Genomic DNA, 18,759 nt, shown 5'->3' on the forward strand with positions numbered 1-18,759 from the left:
TTCTTGGAACTTAATAGGCCTAATACAAAGATGAGAGGATGGAAATGCCAGCGGGTTCTCTGTTTTTTGCCTGTTTTTCTTTGACCCTACGAGAATTCTTGACTGAGAACCACGATAACTCTTGGATGCGGTCAGATGCTGTGTGATGTGACACACCGACCATGGCGAACTGCGCTCGTTCAGCCATTATTTGGCAGGGGCTTGACTGGTGGGGCAGAGAGAAGTGTACAACTCATGAGTTAAGCAGCTCGTGAGAGAAGCACGACAGCTTCATGAGTCCAAGAAAAGCGTGTGAAGCGAAAGAACACGAGTGGAAAGAGGAGCGTGATGGACATCAAGAGAGGGGGTCCGTGTGAAGCCCACCTTAAAGTGTGGGTCTTCAAACTGAGTACGGGGGTGGCGAATTACGATTTATTAGTAGTAAATGTTTAATTTGTCTGCCTATTTTACATATCTGTGTGCCCAAGGTCACGGAAAAGAGGTCCTGAGTGGGAAAAGTTTATATAGACAGGGACCCCTCGAGTTAGCACTCTTGGAACTCCCAGTTTCCAGACTTGCTAGGAATACTCTTGCCAAGTACTTTTTCCTTCGTCGCCGGCTTTCTGGCCCTGCATGCTAACTGGATGCTCCAAATTCTAGCGCACTCCGCAGCGGGACACCTTACATGATCCACTCAGGCCACCATACGGCCTTCTCCTCCCCGCCCCCACCAGAGTCTTCTCCTCCCCGCCCCCACCAGAGTCTTCTCCTCCCCGCCCCCACCAGAGTCTTCTCCTCCCCGCCCCCACCAGAGTCTTCTCCTCCCCGCCCCCACCAGAGTCTCCGGGGATTTGTTGGGGCGTACGAGGCCGACCTCCTGTGACCGAGGGACGTGCCCAGATTGGCTTCCCCGACCTTCTGCGCCCGCCCACCAAAAATGTAGGCTGGAACGCGGGCGAAGGAGGAGGACGGGCGCATGCGCGGGACCCGGATTTTCCTAGACACTCCGTGTGGAACGGCGGAGTTGGACGATAAACAAGTCTTTGGCAGGGGTTGGGATTCGCTCAGCGGAGACTTCCCACGCCCCCTTTTCCCTTTAGGTGTGGTTCCGCCCGAGGGCGTGGCCAAAGCCGGGCGGGCGACACCAACGAGCTCCCAGGATGGAGGGGGGGAAGCAGTTTCGGTGTAAGGTGGCTACGCGCGAGAGAGGCGGGGAAACCCCCCTGTGCCGGAGGAATGGTGCGGTCCTGAGCCGGGTCCGGAGCCGGCCAGACGCGTCGGAGTGAGGCCCTCTAGGAGGGGGGCGCCGGCCGGCGGGAAGCGGGCTACCTGCGGAGCCTGCCAGGGGAGGTTCGACGTCGGAAAGGGGAAAAGCCCGACCTGAGACGGAGCGAGGGCGCCGGGGTGGGGGGAGGGGGCTGCCAAGATGGCGTCGTCCTCCGGGTCGACGTCGACCTCCTTGGAGTTGGGGAGCAGTAGCTGCACCTCCAATTTAGGTGAGGCGGGAAGCCCGGGAGGGGGCCCAGAGGGAGGGCCTGCAGGGGGTGGGGTGGGGGAAGGACCAGAAGAGGGGCTGGAGCCGGGGGCGGGGTGCCAAAGCCGGGGGAGCGGGCCGCGAGCGGGGACCCTCGGCTGGGGAAGTTCAGAGTTAGGGGGGGCCGCTTGTGCGGGCTGGCGGCTGGCCACTCGCTTGGGGGGCGTCCAGGAGAGACGCTTATAGAACCCCCCCAAAAGAACAAGGGCTCCTGGGCGGGGGAGGCGGGGGACGTGGGGCTCGAGTGGCCGGAGAGGGGGGCCAGAAAGCGGGGTCTCCCAAGGAGAATCTGGGGAACCAAGGCGGGGCCCGGCGTGCGGTCGAATTTGGGGAATGAGACCCGAGGATTGAGCGGTGGGACGTGGGGGCGCAAGGATGGGCAGAGGGGGCCAGGCCACTGAGGACCGGTCTCAGGCTCTTGGGGGAGACCGGGAGTGGGCAGAGCCAGGATGTGAGGAGCCCAGAAGGAAAAACAGCAGAGTGTATGTATGTGGGAGGGAAAGTGTGGCGTTGGGGGAGGAAGGGGATGTGAGTCAGGGATCGGAGAGGGATGGTGCAAAGGGCTGGGGGAGGATAAGAAAGCTAGACAACTTGGGGTGGGAGGCCCCGCTTTGGGAAAGAGGGTATGAAGTGGGCACTGTTGCCACCTCCCGTGAGACGGGAGTGCTGCTGGACGTTGATCGGCCTGGTTCCTGGCGATGTCCGGCTGCTGATTCCCACCCACCCTTTGGTCTCCCTCCTCTCTTCCACCCCTTCTCTTCCTATTCGGAGTAGATGAGATGATTTTCTGGGACCTGGCTCTCTCCCTCTTAATACGCCGAACGGCTGCTAGTCAGAAGCCTTATTTATTAGTGAGTCGTTCCGAGTTTGAGGAGGGGCACTTGCAACATGACTGCGCTCGGTTCTTGGCTAGAAGTCACCCCCCCTCCCCTCAGTAAGAACGGGGAAAATAGAAAAGTTTAATCAGATTTGTCATTATTAGCTAGGGGGGAAAAGTGGGATCTGTTACTGCTGAATTACCTGTGGAAGTTTGGTTGTTTTCTGAAACTTTGATTAACGCTCTTCTCTGGACAAATTGACCAGACGGATAGGTTTAACAGTGAGGAGGAAACATCTGTTTGTCACTTAATGATATTTTCCCCTCCTTTCTCACACCTCTTTTCCTGCTCCACAGAAACCTCATTCTAGCCTTTCTCCATATTATTAGTTTACACTTCTCAACCTTGTGGACCTTGTGTCCTGTGGTCAGTCTTGTGAATGCTATCAGCTGGAAGTTAAAAAAAAAAAAGAAAGAAATGTGTATGTATTGTTAACTCTCCTGTTAACAGATAGTCAGTCATTTGTTAGATTTGGCTTGTATTTTGCCACTTATGTTTTAATAAATATGAAAACGTTCACTTAAAAATTATACATCTTTTTTTAAGCATTTTATGTAATTATATGATTTCTTGCAACGAAACTATTTTTACTTTCGTAAATATTTTTCTTTCTTTAATGTGTCTGAAAACTTGAGGTAAGAGGCATGCTTTTACACAAATGTAGTATGATGCATTTATATCTCTCTATATATGTACAAAGTGTGTATGGGTACTTTTGATGTTAATCTAATGCTGTCTTTCCCTCCATGGATATGTTTTTCAGAAACTTGTCCTAGTGCCAAAAAGTTAATAAGAAAGAGATTTTATGTGTGATTGGAGAAGATAATTGTACCTCAGGCTACAGGAGAATTAGGAGATTGGCACAAATAGGAGATAACTTATGCTTTCCTAAATATTTATGAGATACCATTCTGGGAACATGATATGTGTTCTTTTTCCCTGAAATAAACTGATCATTTCTCCATCGTGATGTTCTTCATTCTTTAAACAGTGTTAATTAACATTTCAATAGAATTTTGGAATTCCACAGGCAGCCTTATCTAACAAGACTAAAGTGTAGAGCTATTCTTCAATCTAGATGTTTGCAAAAGTTTTGACATCCCTGTCAGGAAGGGCCAGTCTTCAAAAGAAGATTGGTTTCCGTCATTATTAAACCCCAGAACTCAGTCTCCTGCCTGCTTTTAGATTGTTTGTCTATCAGGCCTGGGCTACTCCTTAATGATCAGTTAACAAATTGAAATATAGGGTGTAGCAAATCACAAGCTAGAAGAGTTGCTTAACATCTCTTCCTAGTGGAGTAATTAACATGTTTGGATTTTGGGGAGACAATGACTGGTATCAGTCACTATCAGGTTCATTTTTATATTTTGTTAATGAGTAGTGGTACAAGTTTGTTATTTTGCTTGAACTTTTTGGTTTGTATAGGAGGTTTTCTTCTTCCGGTCTTTGTTATTTGGGTCAGTGACACCATCTTAATAAAATTAAAGGTGATGTGTAAGGGCTGACAGGGCAGCCATCTGTCACACACAATGTGCAGCATCTTTTTCCCAGTCGTTGTCTCCAGCTTCTCTCAGTCCACCAAGCCTTAAAATATACTACCTAGCCTAGAACTTCCACTCCCATTATTGAAAGGGGTTAGATCTTTCCTTTTATTTGCTCGATTTGGAGGTTAGTGGAATTAGATCACCTGAAATAAACATAGAATGATGAAGTCTAACTCCTGTGGAAATGCATTTGATTTCTTAGATACCCATGAACTGTAACTCTTTCTGATTGCTGATGGGCCAGAACAGCAGTCTCACTTGGTGAGCAATGCTTTCTAAACAGTCATAACAACATATGTGTCTGAAATTGTCACCATTCTCTTTTGCATATCAGGAATACTAAGTGGAGGTAGTTTTACCACTGTGTTCTTGATTCCACCCAGTTTTCTCTCTTTCTAACCACCAATTAAAAAAAACAACAACAAAAAAAAAACAACCCAAAAAACAAAGTGCATGACATTGGATCATTTTTTTTGTTTGGGTCTTTTTCCCATTGAGGCCCACTCATCCCTCTATGGCTGTGATGCCTTTGTTCTCTCTAGCAGTGCCCAACCAGTAAACTGTGCTGTAATCTGATAACCCCATAGTGCAACCATTCTTGTTGAGGATTTTTTTTTTTTTGTCTGTGTTCACTGCATAAATCATAAGCAATTTCTAGGCTGACCTGACAGACTTTCTCCTCTTTGGAAGTTACAAGGAGTTTAGACTTAAGTGAGCCATCTTGTTAGTGAAACCTAAGGGGAAAAATTAAATTTGTGAATGTATATTACCTAGAACTTAATCTAATGAACTTACTTTTAAAGATCTACTTTACTTCTCTATTCTCCCTCTAATTCTACTTAGGTATCAATTTGTAGGCTCTGGAATTTGGTGGGGGAAGGGAGAAGGGTTTGTTGTTGGTTGTTTGTTTTTTAAAGGGAGGGCTATAATTGTCCTGCTGGAAGTTTGTTTTCTTTTTTTCCCTATGGGTCTCTAAGATTGTTAAGGAAATGCAGATTTGGTGTTAGGTTTCCATTGCTTCTGACTTAACCATTTATACATTATGATTATTTGTTCATTGACAAGTTTAATGAATTAATTCTGCATGTACCCAGTGCTTGATATTGATTAGGAACTTACTTGTGAACTAGGTTTGACTGGAAGTGTGTCCTGCTATACTTTTTATTTTTATTTTTGACCCTGTGATGATCTTTGTAAACTTTTTTGAGCTGCTACAAAACTGCTGATTATACCTTTGTCTATCCATTACAAAGCAGCTAAATCCTTAAAAACCTAATTTTTGAGGAGCATAATGGAAAGCCTTTGAAGGTGAACAATAGATGATAATAGATCAAGGCAGGGAAGGGGTTATTTTCTCTGGTAAACCTGCCAGGTGCTTTCTTGGAAGGTGTCAGAATATCCCTTTTGATACTAAGCTCCCAAGTTACCAAAGTCCCCACTCTCTCTTTCTCCTTTTATTCTCTCACTCAACTGGGGTGTTTCAGGTGCTTTATGATAGCTTGGGAGTGAGAATCTCCATTCTGCTGTGCTCTAAGTCCAGTTTTTAACTACTCAGCTTCTGAGAAAGGGTTTGACCCGATTCTATTTCCTCCAGAAAGGAACCTCTTACTGAGTCTGTTTTCTGTCCTGCATCCCACATCCCCACCCTTTTCCATCAAAAAAAGTGGGTTTAATTTCCTCTTTCCGGGTGTTGATCTTGTTTTGTTCATTTCATCTTGCAGTTTATATTTCTGTTCCTCCCACTTTTAAACACTGCTTCAAGATTCATCTCTCCTATAAACCAGCAGATATGATGTTATGTAAAATATTTTACATATAGACATTTTATTCATGGATCTCTTATTGTCTTTGGTGATCATAAGGAAGCTTCGGTTGAAAAGATTGTCAGGTTCTGGGAAATCCCATGTTACTGATAGCTTGTTTTGTTGCCTGGCCTGCCTACTAAGTGAATATGCAATCTAAATAAGTAGGCACCAGGTCGGGAATGAGGGTTAAAGTATTAGAAAAGATGGGTATATAAAATAGCGTGGAGTTTCATGAAACAAACTTAATAATTAGGTATTTTTGCTTTCTCAAATAGAGTGGCAAATAAAGCCGTTAATTCTCAACATTTTTATTGATAACATATTATACGTAGTAAAAACTAGAATCCTATATTATAGGAATCTGATGATAGAATAACGACAAATTTAGTTAACCTTTTTGTCCTATTCTGGGCTATCTTGAATTATAGGACATACTTGGGACAGTTGTTCCGACATTCTAAAAAAAAATGAGGCTTTACCTCGATAAACACTAAGCATATGAGGCACTTTGCTCGATGCTGAGGATGCATATATTACAATCTTACATTGATAATTTCCCCAAGGTAGTTGGAACTGTGGTTGGGAATGGTGATTGGAAGGAGCAATGGACTAGAAATATTAAATGTCTATTGGCCAGGAACCACTTAACAGACTTATGGGAGGGATGAGAGTTTGTTACAAATCTTGGGCAGAGTTTGGTGCCATGGAGAACAAATACTTGTTACAGCTGAGAATCTTAATTCTCTCCTGCAGAAAGAGTAATAGATATAGAGCTAGAAAAGAGACAAGAGAGCTAGACTAAAGTTAGGGAACTGTGTCCAGAGAAGTGAGTTGCTTAAGGTCAGGTAGTTAGTTATTGGTGGAGTTGTTAGAGGAGAATATGCCTGCTGGGTTTGTCAGACTGGTTTTTAGTCCACTCCCTCCTCCCCCAATACACACAGATGTTTAACTCCCCTCTATCAACCAAGATGACCCCAGAATTACCCGACTAATTTGGCTAATAGATTTGTTCTCTAGGAACATCCTATTCCTTTAAATGCCACCCCCAGCCAGCCATACATTTTTAGGAAAAAGAAAATTTCCTTTGAGTTAATTTTTATCTATATATTCCTGATCAGTCATTATTGAATGTAGGGGTGAGGGGGGGTGTCTTTTCTCAACACTTTGAGCACAGCTCAGCTACACTTCTCAAGAGGCGGATGGCATTTAAGATAGAGTTGTGAGGGGTTTTTTTGAGCCAAAGAACATATTGTGCCTCCCACCTCTGGTAGAGTAAAGAGAATGAGTACCCAGACTGCAAATAACTGGAACAGAACTATTTCTCCAGAGAACTTGTCCAGTAAACAAAAGACTTTCTTGGTTGTTTGGCTGATTTGTTTTAAAGGGCTCTACCATGTCAGGTGAGAGATCATGGTAATTAGCTGTTCAATTCTTTTATTTCTAGCTGACCTGTGCAGAAATCATTGGCACATTTGAAACCAGATTTAAATTGTTCTATAATTCTTTGAGGCAGCTTCTTCTGTGAACAGTCTGGGAAATAGCCTGCAGATTCAGTAGTTTGAGGAATGCATATCTGTCTAGCTTACAGCTTCCCAAAGTTATATATATACTGCAAATTCTGAAGTTAACTACACACAAGCCCTTAGTTTCTCTGCTGGTAGATGATGTCATTTCATCTCCTACGGAAATGCTTCTGCCCTGAAAACACAGGGAGAGGCTCCAGTATTAAGGCCAGCTCTGTTTCGCTCTACACATTAAAATAACCCTCATTGCAGAGCTATCTATTGCCCTTAAAACCATCTTTGTTTTAATCATTTCTTCTTTTGAGATCCAGTTCCTTTTGTCCCCCTCTCAAATTTGCATTTATCATATCTTTTAATAATTATCTTTTTTTACTTAGTATTTTATTTATCCCAATTACATGTAAAGAGTTTTCAACATTCACTTTTTAAGATTTGAGTTTCACATTTTTTTTCTCCCTTCCCAAGAGACCAAGCAATTTGATGTAGATTATATATGTACAATTTGATATTACTTTTGAGCGTCTTGTTTTCCAAATGTCTTTCTTTCTTGACCCCCAAACTGAATCTGAATTTTCAGGAGCTCAGCAACAGTAGATGCATTTACATAGAGTTATGACTGTGGTGCTACACAAGTACACATTTTGTCGAGTGACTTGAAACCATTCCTTTTCTGTGAAAAGCAGTCTGTTGCTCCACAAACAGTTCTGGGTGGGGTCAGGAACTAAAATTTAGGTCTTCCTTAAAACTAGGACTAAAGAAATGACTTTTTAAAACTGCTGTGATTAGAAAATACAGTTTTATGTTTTAGAGAGAGAATAGAATAGGATCAGTTTGGGACTTAATCACAGCTATTTTCTGAGGTTACATTAGTAACATTTAACAATCCTGTGATATTTGTATTGAAACATTTAGTCTAAATCTTAAAATTCAGGAAATATATTAAGTGATAGATAGACTTGTTTATCCCTATTTTGATAGGAAAGTATCAATGTCATCCTGTTGACTGTGAAGCTATGTGTGTGTGTGATATACTCTTGCAGCAACACTTGTATGATGTTTTGAGATAGATTTATCAATCACTTTAGCTGGCATCAAAATCAGGGTGTTGAGTATGTGGGAATCATGTTGTAATGTTGGACGTCTTTGGAGCTCAAGAATGTCAGTAGCACCTTGGACATTTTCTGGTTTTTTGTTTTTTTTTCTCCTACTTGTACCAGTTTTGGAGCAGCAGTACGGCAGGTTTATAGGTGTTCCGTTTAATAGAAAGCAACATAAGCATGTGTGCTATGTAACAGAACAGTGATGACCTTGAGGAGAATGAGTGGTGGAAGAATGGTATTTAAAATAGGAAGTTTCTATCTAAAATTTCTCAAGAGAAAAATGTGATTCTTGGTTTGGGGTGAGAGTATTGGTTCTGCTCATAGAATTCTTCTGCTAAAGCTTTTCTTTGATATGTGTTATTGAAAATGGCACATTTTTTTTTTTTTACCAAAAGTTACTCCATGTCTGAAAATGGTCCATGGGACTTAATCTATTTTCCTATTCTTAGTTTAGGCTTTTAGACACATGTTCATTCTACTATAAGCAAATAGAACTTCTTAGTTTATGATATCTTTGTGTTTTTTCTCATCTAGGTTTCCACTTTCTGTGCTGTGGGGCCACCCGTAAGAGAGGTAGATCTGATGCATATCTGTGCTTATTGAGGCATGAGCTCCCCACAATAACTAGCAGCCAGCACCCCTTCCCCATAACCATCTCAGATTCCTTGAAATGAGATGGAACAGAGTCCTCCTCTGAAAGGGCTATGAATGAAGGGTTTTGTAAGCATATTTTCTCTATTCTTCTCTCTTCTATCATGCATCTTAAGGAAATATTCCTAATATAGAAATATCTTTGCTTATAATTCTCTAATACAATGCGAACTACTATTTCCAACTCCTCTATCTCCTATCTGCCCAGTGCCTCTCTTCTGTTTACCCTGGAGTCTTTGTAGCATTATTCTTTTATTGTTCCTACAGCTCATTTCTCTGCCCTACATCTCCTGGCTATCTAATTTCCCCTGCTCCCCATTGCTTAGAAAGGCTTTGGTGGTTTTGTTAACAAGAAAATTTGTCTCTTAACTAATTTGGCAATGAATCCAGTGGTCCAGGGGTTGAATCATCCAAGCATTCTAGCTCATTTAAAAATGTAAAAATCATTCATAGCTCATAGACCATGCGAAAAAGTCAGCTAAATTTGGCCCTTGAGCTATAGTTTGCCAACCTCTGTCTAGCTAGGGAGGATGTCTTCCCTCTCCATTTTGTAAATTGACTTACAAATATATGATTAGTTGACTTGCTGATAATTCGTCTACACAATGCTCTGTAACTAGGAAATGGTACCAAAGTTTTATACTTCACTCAGACAATTTTAATGATCTAGAAATATCCTGGTATTTAAGAGTTCTCTCTATTGTGGCTCCTCCACAAAAATAAGACTGTGTTGGTAAAACAGTAAAAAGGTTTTTTTGATTAAAATACACTGTTGTTCCATTTATTATATGGGGAAGAAGATTGGAAATCATGCTCTACTCAGCAGAAATGTTTCTTGATGTATGCAAAAGAGTCTAAAGCATTATGCTTTTTGCTGCAGCAAGCAATGAAAACATTAGGTACCCAAGCAGAAATCTGCAATCTCAGAGGAAGGAACTATTTCTATTTTTAAAAATTTGTTGATGATTCCCATTATAAAGGCAAAAGTTCTTTCCCCCCCTGTATTTGTGACACTTCAGAATTTTACTCTCCTTAGGTTGCCAGCATCAAGCCATTTCCTCATTTCTAGAGAAACTTAATGATCTATGAAAATGAGAAACTGTGTCCCCGGGTACAGAAGAGGACCATAAACTATGAGTTCCCCTCCTCTCAGAAAAAGGGCTCTTTCTTGCATAATTGCAAAAATAGTTGATCATTTTAACTGGTGAAGGAGGAGGGGGGACATTTACCTGATTTTCATTCCTTTCAGATAAAGAAATTGTCAGCTGTCATACAGAAGATACAGGTTATTGGTTGTTGATTTCACTGAAAAGAGCTGAGAGAAGAGAACTTTATTGTTCTTTTGCAGAAACTGATCTCCTTGAACACTTAGGAGCAAGTATCTCGAAGTGATCAAAATATATCATCAGCATATTTGTTACAGTTTTTGTCTTTTTTAAACCCCAACATTCTGCTAGAGTAACGCAGTTGAAGCATCTTCCTCTTCTGTTTACAACCTACTTTACCCCACAGAAGGGGTAGAGAGTTGGAAAGGCAGCATAAAGCAATGAAAAATATTAGACTATGTAATTAATAGATTGGGTTCCTGGTTTTGTTATTGACTAATTATGAGATCTTGGCTAAGACACCAAAATATTTTTGGGCTTCAATTTCTTTATATGTAAAATGCAGGAATTGGAATAGATAATCTCTAAAAGTCTCTTCCAGCTTTGTGGTACAACGATCTCAAGAATCTTTTTTGTTTTAACTTAAGAAAAGGTAGTAGGCAGCTTCATGTGGAGCTCTTGGGAGGCAAACTTCCAAGTTGCTATTTTTTTTTTTTTTAAGCCAGCTGTCTTTAACTGATTTAAATATAAATAACTAACTAAGACATGACATTCTCCTAAAATAAGTGATTGGTAATCCAAGAGGGTCACAGACTGCTCATCTAATTCTTTTTTTCTCCTCTGCCCTCTCTATTGAGGGCTTGGAACTCTGAATCATTGGGACTGACACTGTGTCATCTACTCCTTTGGCCAAAACAGGCTATTTGTAGCCACTCTGTGTTTTCTGTAAAGCAGCCAACTTGTCTTAGCTTCATCTTTGTTTCCAATAAAGTCACTATATCTAGTCCTCTGAAATGTACTTCAGTCCAGGCCTATTAATAAAGTAGGATCCTAAAAGGCATATTGGGAACAACCAACAGAGGCAGGGCAAAGCAGCCTGTATATAAATGTGTAAATGGTACTAGAGGCAGTTGTTGGTCACATTCTACCATCTTGTGTTACAGGTAGCTCTTTTTTTAATCTTTTTCTTTTCTTTTCTTTTCTTTTTTTTTTTTTTTTTTTTTTGGTTAAGGTGATTGGGGTTAAGTGACTTGCCCAAGGTCACATAGCAGGGAAATGTTAAGTGTCTTGAGGCCAAATTTGAACTCCAGTCCTCCTGACTTCAGGGCTGGTGCTCTACCCACTGTGACACCTAGCTGCTCCTCTTCATTTTTAAACCTTCATTTTTCTCCCTCCCACTTTCCTTTCCTTTGAAGAAACATGGTTATTTTTTTTTTCTTCCTCCTTTACTTCCTTCAACAAACATTAAGTTCCTATTAAATGTAGGGTACTGTGTCCAATGTTGGATGAGTAAAGAAATGAATGGCACTTTATCTCTTGAAGAGCTTACATTCTATGTCTAGGGGAGAGAGAGATGAGAAAATCATATTTACATAGTACTAATCAAAGGTAGGGTCCCTAAAAGTACAAGGGAATGTAGTTAAGTCAATGAACATTTATTAGGTGCCATGCACTGTATTAACTACTGGAGATACAGAGAAAAGCAAAAAAAAAAACCTCAAAGAACTTAGATTCTAATACGGAAAACAACCATATTTTTTAAAAAAATGATATGATTACAAGATAAGGGAGTTTATCCAGGGAGAATACTGGGCTATACTCACACTGAGCTTTAATATATATACCAAACAGTGTGGAGAGCAATTACAGTCCCCCTCTTCCCCTCTTTGCAATTGTCAAAGTACTTCCACAAGAATATTCCAGCTTTATTAAGCAGCTGTGGCACTAGAACAAGCACTTGGTTGAGCCAAAAGACCTTAGTTGAAGTTCCAGCTCCACCAGTTATCTCTGTGACTTAACACAAGATGTTTAACCTATCAGCTTTTTTCTTTTTCTGTAAAATTGGTTACTATCACAAAGTTGTTATGAGAATGGAAATGGATAAATGTTTTATATTTTTTAAGATACAAATATGAAGTTACTATTATTGTTACCTCCCTATTCTGGGAGGTACCGTTACTGAGATCATTCTACGTACCCTACTTATATCCTGACTTATTTAGCTCCTTCCTTGTCCTGTGCCCTCAGTCTTTGGGTTAAAGTCCCTGTTGAAGGTTCTGATACCACTCACTGTTTCAGCACTTGGAGCTAGAAGCTTATTCAGTGATAACTTTGAGTACAGTACCTGGTATCTCCTGCATCTCTCTATCCTGCAGATGCTGTGAAAAATAACACAATTGTGCATCACACTTTTTGGCAAAGATCACCATAGCCCAGGCAAAAGTAAGGCAGGTGAGCATCTTGCCTAAATCAATGCTTGTTCTTACTAATCCAGTTTCAGGAGTTTAGGGAAGCATTTATAGGTGAGACGACTAGCACATTACTACTTAAGAGTCCTGTGTGAAAAAGCTACATTGTCCATTATTAATCAGAGAAATGCAAATTAAGACAACTCTAAGATACCACTACACACCTGTCAGATTGGCTAAGATGACAGGAAAAAATAATGATGATTGTTGGAGGGGGATGTGGGAAAACTGGGACATTGATTCATTGTTGGTGGAGTTGTGAACGAATCCAACCATTTTGGAGAGTAGTTTGGAACTATGCTCAAAAAGTTATCAAACTGTGCATACCCTTTGATCCAGCAGTGTTACTACTGGGATTATATCCCAAAGAGATTATAAAGAAGGGAAAGGGACCTGTATGTGCACGAATGTTTGTGGCAGCCCTTTTTGTAGTGGCTAGAAACTGGAAACTGAATGGATGTCCATCAGTTGGAGAATGGGTGAATAAATTGTGGTATATGAAAATTATGGAATATTACTGTTCTGTAAGAAATGACCAACAGGATGATTTCAGAAAGGCCTGGAGAGACTTACACGAACTGATGCTGAGTGAAATGAGCAGGACCAGGAGATCATTATATACTTCAACAACAATACTAGATGATGACCAGTTCTGATGGATCAGGCCATCCTCAGCAACGAGATCAACCAAATCATTTCTAATGGAGCAGTAATGAACTGAACTAGCTATACCCAGAAAAAGAACTCTGGGAGATGACTAAAAACCATTACATTGAATTCCCAATCCCTATATTTATGCACACCTGCATTTTTGATTTCCTTCACAAGCTAATTGTACAATATTTCAGAGTCTGATTCTTTTTGTACAGCAAAATAACGTTTTGGTCATGTATACTTATTGTGTATCTAATTTATATTTTAATATATTTAACATCTACTGGTCATCCTGCCATCTAGGGGAGGGGGTGGGGGGGTAAGATGAAAAATTGGAACAAGAGGTTTGGCAATTGTTAATGCTGTAAAGTTACCCATGTATATATCCTGTAAATAAAAGGCTATTAAATAAAAAAAAGAAAAAAAAAATTCAAAAGAAAAAAAAAACTTTAAAAAAAAAAAAAAAGCTACATTGTCCCTGTCAGTCACTACTTTCTGCCAGTATTGGCACAGCATAAACCCTCTTTCTTAATTGTTTTCCTTCCTTCAGATTTAAGGAAACAGGGATGCCTTCTATGCCACATAAGCTATATAGTAGAGTAGTAATGGAAAGTGTTGGCAGTGGTCTTAGATGTGTACACTAAATGAATCTACAGTTGGTAATGAGTCTCAACCAGCTTCTGTCTTTATATTTTAGTGGCACTGAATCTTTGGAGGGTAGAGCTCCTGGCTGACTCCTGCTTAGTTCCTTCTATCACTAAATGAGCTGATTGTAAAGAATTTCATAATTTACTCTATTTTGCTTCTCTTTTCTGTGCCCAGTTCCTGATAACAACATTCTTTTTAAATTAATTATTTTATTAAAGCTTTTTATTTTTCAAAATATGTACATGGAAAATTCTTTAACATTAGCCCTTGCAAAACCCTGTGTTCCAATCCTCCCCTTCCCCCATGCCCTCCCCTAGATGGCAAGTAGTCCAATATATGTTAAACATGGTTGAAATATATAACAATATTCTTAAATGAGGGAATGTTGTCTATGAAATAAGAGCTTTTTTCCCCCACAGTCTTTTGTTTTTCTAAATACATGTAAAGATAGTTTTCAAAATTCATGTTTGTAAAACTTTGTGTTCCAAATTTTTCTCCTTCCCTCCCTTACCTCCTCTTTGCCTAAGACAGCAGGCAATCTGATTTAGGTTAAACATGTACAGTTCTTTTAAGCATATTTCCATATTTTTCATGTTGTGTAAGAAAAATCAGATCAAAAGGGAAAAAACCACAAGAAAGAAAAAAAACAACAACAAGCAAATAAAACAAGTATTCTTCAATCCACATTCAATATCCATAGTTCTCTCTCTGAATGAGGATGGTATTTTCCATCCCAAGTCTATTGGAATTGCCTTGAATCACCACATGGTTGAAAAGAGTCAAGTATATTACAGTTGGTCATCACTGTTGCTGTGTACAATGTTCACTCATTATCACTTCATGTAAGTCTATCCAGGTTTTTCTGGAATCAGCCTGGTCGTCATTTCATGTAGAACAATAATATTCCATAACATTCATATATCATAACTTATCCAGCCATTCCCCAACTGATGGGCAGCCACTCAGTTTCCATTTCCTTGCCACTACAGAAAGGGCTGCTATAAACATTTTTGTGCATGTGGGTCCTTTTCCTTTTTTTTAATGATCTCTTTGGGATCTAGACCCAGTAGAGTATCAAAGTCTTAGAGCCCTGTGGGGCATAGTTCCAAGTATCTCTCCAGAATGGTTGTCTTTTCACAACTTTACCAATAATGCATCAGTGTCCTGAACAAAAAGCTTTAATTCATCTTCAAAGCTAGTTTTCTTCTAGATCTATGAACCTACAAAACATCTCTCTGTAGCTTATTTTAGCATTAATGATGAGAATCATTGACCTTAGAATTGTCAATCCAACTGCTAGGGTTATGCTTTCAATTTCGTTTCCTTCGAGCTGTATGCAGCCTGATCTCTTTCTCAATTCTTTGGGCCATGTATTCCATTGGATTAATTTTCCATCGGGGATCCCATCATACTTTCTTTTTCTTAAGTTAACTCTCTAAAAAAAGTCTTCTTGGAAATGTCATAAACTTCCTTCTCACCCTGTTCCCACATAGCAGTGTGAAGAAACTGACTCTGAAAATGTATAAGAGAAAGTTGGCTTAGGAAGGTGATTCAGTTATCACAGAGTGGGAGGTTATAGAGAAGCCACAGTAATGGTGGTGAAGCTGAACAAAAATGTCTCAGCTTTGAGACTGTACTGGAATGTGGTGGCAGAAGAGAGAGGCCATGCTGTGCTCAGACTTAACTCTGAAGTCTTTCTGGCTGAGTTCGTCACTAGTATGTTTGTTTTACTGATACCCATCTCCTTCATAGGTTGAAATATGTGCTAAACATCCCATGCCCCAGTTTTGGGATTGATTCTAATCTGAAAAACTTAATAACAATATTTTATCATTTTAGGAGCAAAACATAAGATCTCATAAATGATAGAGAGAAACCTTTTGTATTTGGGAAGAAGTCATTTCAGATGTTTACCTCCATCTCACATTTTCCTCTGGGTTTCTCATTCAGTAAGAGAATATACTGGGGTATTTGAACAATGGTGTCAAGAAATCAATGTCCCTCTTTTAAAAATGTGGTCTTATGCAAAGGGAATAAATCTTTCCTCCCAAGTCAAATGGCATAGTATTTTAAACCAAATACCATCCAGCTGGAAGTATCAAGCTGGTGTTGCCATGCTGAGTTGGCATTTTTAACAGTTTCTCTTTTTGAGATTATTTCCCACAGTTATAAAATGCTTCTCCGGAAAGAAGGCCCAATTGTGAAGAGAACAGGTGCAATGATAGTAGCTGCTTCAGCTTTGGGGTTTCCTCGATAGACCATCTCAAGTTGGCAGAAGCCTAGAGCTAAGTGGGCAATCCATAGCAGATGGTGCCCGGTGTTGGCACTTCAATGGCCTCTGCACTAAACTGGGTTGTAGCATTGAGTCTTTTTGCAGCATTAGCAAAATCCTATAGGTTTTCTCTTTTTTCTATCCCTCTCTGGTAGCTTGGCACTCTGATCAGTTTCCTAGGGACACAACTTCTGGCAAAGAGAAGAGTCAGTCCTGTTTTCCCAAGTTTCATTTGGTCTGAGGGCCATTATTTAGCACCTGGCAGCTCCCTTTCTTCCCCTTACAGCTGCAAGCTTCCTGGGATGAACCCTAGCTCTGCAGCTGCAGTATCCCAGCTGAAAAAAGGAGAGAGAAAGGCATCATTGGATGAAGTCTTCCCACCAGACTCTTAGTCATTGTCTAGGATTACAGCTCTAGATCTGGTTGGTACATGTTATGTGAATACTATGAAAGGGTATCAACCAGAACTTCTTTTAAGGAAGTATGGAACAGAGTTGGCCTTGAGCTGTCCTCTATTTCTCTCATCCCCTTTTTTCTCTTTCCTACCTCCGCCTTCTCCCCTTTCTCACTTCTTTCCCTCTCATCTCCTCTTCTTTCTCATCCCTTCCCTTGGAAATAGCATTGTGAAAATTCCTTTTCGTTACTTTGGCCTCTGTTAATGACTTTTTTCCTCTCAGATTGGAATATTCTTACCCTCTTACATCCTACCCCACCCCAGTGAAAGAAAGGAAGGAAGGAGGAAAGGGAAAAAAAAAATCCTTTTAACACATATGGTCAAAAAAACAATTTTTTGCATTGGCCATGCCTGAAAGTTAGATGTTTCATTCTACATCCTGAATCTGTCACTTATCAAGATGTGGGAAACATGCTTCATCTTGATCCTCTGGAGTTGTAATTAGCTGACCAGCTTTTTCAGAATTTGGCTCTCCTTTTGTTTGTCTTATTTGGACATCTGTCTTCAAGCTCAATGCAGAATGAGTTCTACCTAGAGGATTGAAAAGTGTGAATTTAGGAAGAACCAAGTCTTTGAGATGCTTCCTATAGATTCATGAGTGCTTAGATGGGAGGTGAACTTCAGACTTTGCTCTTTGGCCCCTCCTTTCCATATTAGAATTCATGTCAATATTCTGTTCCTTCTACCCAAAAAATAACTTCTTTTTTCAAAGACTGAGCCACTAAATTAAAAAAAAAAAATCAGTAGCAGATTTACATAAAAATGTAGATATGCTGCTTTTTTGCTTTCCTTGGAATCCTTAAGCCAAGTCCTCAAGTCTTAAACTAATGTTTAAGTTGTTCACCCAAATTAAGTTCATTTTTGTGAAAATTGGTCTATTATGAAAAGGGTAAAGGATTTGCAGGGCCATGGTAAAGGAGAGGTAATATTCTTTTTTTTAGATCTGGGGTGAAGGAAGTCTTATGTTTTTCATATTACCATATTTCATTTTATGCAGCATGGAAATATTCAGCATAAGAACTGGTACCAACATTCAACTCTTTGCTTTTTTGGGAAGAGAGGAATGAGAACCATCTGTTCCACTTTGTTGGCTTCTAGCCTGTCTATGGGGAATGAAATTCTGTTGTTCTCTCTTGTGGGACTGTAAACACTTAAGCCTGTGGCCAGTATTGAGTCAGAACCTCTTCTCTCCTAAGGACCTGTCTGGTCCTTAAATCTAAATTGTCTGGTTTACATAATTAGATGTGATTTTTGCTTTTCCCCTAAGTATTTCCAAATTTCTATCTCTTCTTTCTCCCAGGTCTTCACTTTCATTCCTGAATTGCCATCATATTTGGATTTAGTATTTGCTTTTTTAAAATACTTAAGCTTTTCTCCTTTAATTTCTTCAAAAGAAAGCCAAAGAAATTTTTGAGTATACTTTGGAAGATAAATATAGCTTGAAGTTCTGTCTCCTCCCCAAATGCAGAAATTCTGTCAGCCTGGCTTTGTTTTGGCTTTATCCTTTTCCTGGTTGGCATGTGGATAAAGGTGAGAGTGGTGAATTTACCTGTTGATAGGTGAGGGCCTGCAGCCATTTTCTAAAGATAATTGTTTCATATTTTTCCTAAATGAATGAAAAGCCACAAATTGAAATTGAATGATATTTGTCCATAGCAGGCCCTTGGTATTCTTGAATGAATGAATGAATTTTAAACCTAAACTACTTATATCTTTTAATTTATTGACATTAATAGCACCATAAACCAGGACAGGATATAGAAATCCTAACCAGTTCCTATATACCCTTAGTTCCTCTACATTAATGGTTCTCAAAATGAGATCTGGAAATCCCTTATGGATCCCTAGGATTCTTTCAAGGGGTCCTTGAAGTCAAAACTGTTTTCGTAATGGTACTATTTTAATTTCTAATATGACAAGTGTCGATAGATGTACACATAAACAAAAGGTCTTGAGAAGTAATCAGTCATTTTTTTCCCAACTTAATAGTATTTTAATTTTTTTTTCCAAGCATATGTAAAAATAATTTTCAACGTTTACTTTCATAAGATTTTGATTTTCATGTTTCTTTCTCCTTCCCCTTCCCAAGATGGCAAGCAATCTGATATGTTATACATGCACGATCATGTTAAACATATTGTTG

General features: G+C 40.0%; 1 protein-coding gene across 1 annotated transcript in view; it reads left to right on the forward strand.

The window, feature by feature from the left end:
* The first annotated feature begins 1,010 nt into the window (after positions 1–1,010).
* PIP5K1A (phosphatidylinositol-4-phosphate 5-kinase type 1 alpha) overlaps positions 1,011–18,759 on the forward strand; it is a 34,246-nt gene continuing 16,497 nt past the window's right edge. The window contains exon 1 of the mRNA XM_012549745.3: positions 1,011–1,475. Coding sequence (XP_012405199.1) covers positions 1,406–1,475 — 70 coding nt within the window. The 5' untranslated portion in view covers positions 1,011–1,405. The remainder of the gene's footprint in view (positions 1,476–18,759) is intronic.

Source organism: Sarcophilus harrisii, chromosome 4 (assembly GCF_902635505.1).
Source record: "Sarcophilus harrisii chromosome 4, mSarHar1.11, whole genome shotgun sequence".
In the NCBI taxonomy this organism is placed as follows: domain Eukaryota; kingdom Metazoa; phylum Chordata; class Mammalia; order Dasyuromorphia; family Dasyuridae; genus Sarcophilus; species Sarcophilus harrisii.